This window comes from Eimeria mitis, genomic scaffold, assembly GCF_000499745.2.
Source record: "Eimeria mitis Houghton genomic scaffold, Emh_scaff1614, whole genome shotgun sequence".
Lineage (NCBI taxonomy): Eukaryota > Apicomplexa > Conoidasida > Eucoccidiorida > Eimeriidae > Eimeria > Eimeria mitis.
In genome coordinates this window covers 1,240-2,225 of record NW_013569929.1, presented here as the reverse complement: position 1 = coordinate 2,225, position 986 = coordinate 1,240, and the positions used below count along the sequence as shown (strand labels likewise).

The following is a 986-nucleotide window of genomic DNA, read 5'->3' as shown; positions in this document are numbered from 1 at the left end:
CCTTCTTGCGGGGCGGCCTTCCTGCTGGTCTCCGTTCTATCCGTTCTGTCTTCTTCTTAACAGCAGCAGCGTGGAGGAGACAGTGTGTAGAGCATAAGAAGAATAAGGAGACAGACAAACAGCAGCAGCAGCACCGCTGCATGCAACAGCAAAACACCGCAGAGCTCGCCCCCGGCTGTCTCCATACAAACGAGTTAGTGTATTCGGTTGGTAACGACCAGCTTGCTGCTGAATACATAAATCCATCTTATACTCCTGCTGCTGCTGCTGCTGCTGTTGCTGCTGATGCTGTTGCTGGTGGTGGTGGTGGTGGTGGTGCTGCTGCTGCTGCTGGTGGTTGCGGTGGTGGTGGTGGTGCTGCTGCTGCTGCTGTTGGTTCTGAAGCTGGTGGTGGTGCTGCTGCTGCTGCTGGTAGTGGTGCTGCTGCTGCTGTTGCTGCTGGTGGTGGTAGGGGTGCTGCTGCTGCTGCTGTTGCTGCTGGTGGTGGTGGTGTTGCTGCTGCTGCTGCTGTTGTTGTTTTCGCTGGTACTGCTGTTCTTGTTGCTGCTGCTGCTGCTGCTGTTGCTGCTGCAGTTGATCCTGTTGCTGTTGCACCTGCTGCTGTTCCTTCTGCTGTTGCTGCTGCTGTTTCTGCTTTTGTTGCTGCTTTTGCTGCTGCTGCTGCTGTCGCTGCTGCTGCTGCTGCTGCTGCTGCTGCTGCTGCAGCTAACACAGACTTGGGAACCCCCTAGAGGGGGATCGACTCCACCAGCATGGCAGAGTGTGCAGTCTATACAAAAAAATTTATAAACCCTAAACCCTAAACCCTAAACCCTAAACCCTAAACCCTCGAGACACTAAATTTCCGTTTCTATTACTTTATTAAATTCTCTGCTTTTAATAATAAATAAATTAATTAAAATAATAAATTTATTTATTTATTTTCTGCGGTGTATAGACACCGCAACAAGCAGCAACTCACACAGCAGCAGAGCACGCAGACAATG

General features: G+C 51.0%; 1 protein-coding gene across 1 annotated transcript in view; it reads right to left on the bottom strand.

Moving 5' to 3' along the window:
- EMH_0040530 (uncharacterized protein) overlaps positions 1-986 on the bottom strand; it is a gene marked incomplete at both ends in the record, with an annotated part of 4,982 nt that overhangs the window by 3,086 nt on the left and 910 nt on the right. The window contains 1 exon segment of the mRNA XM_013495517.1: positions 148-699. Within this exon segment, the coding sequence (XP_013350971.1) occupies positions 148-699 (552 nt within the window).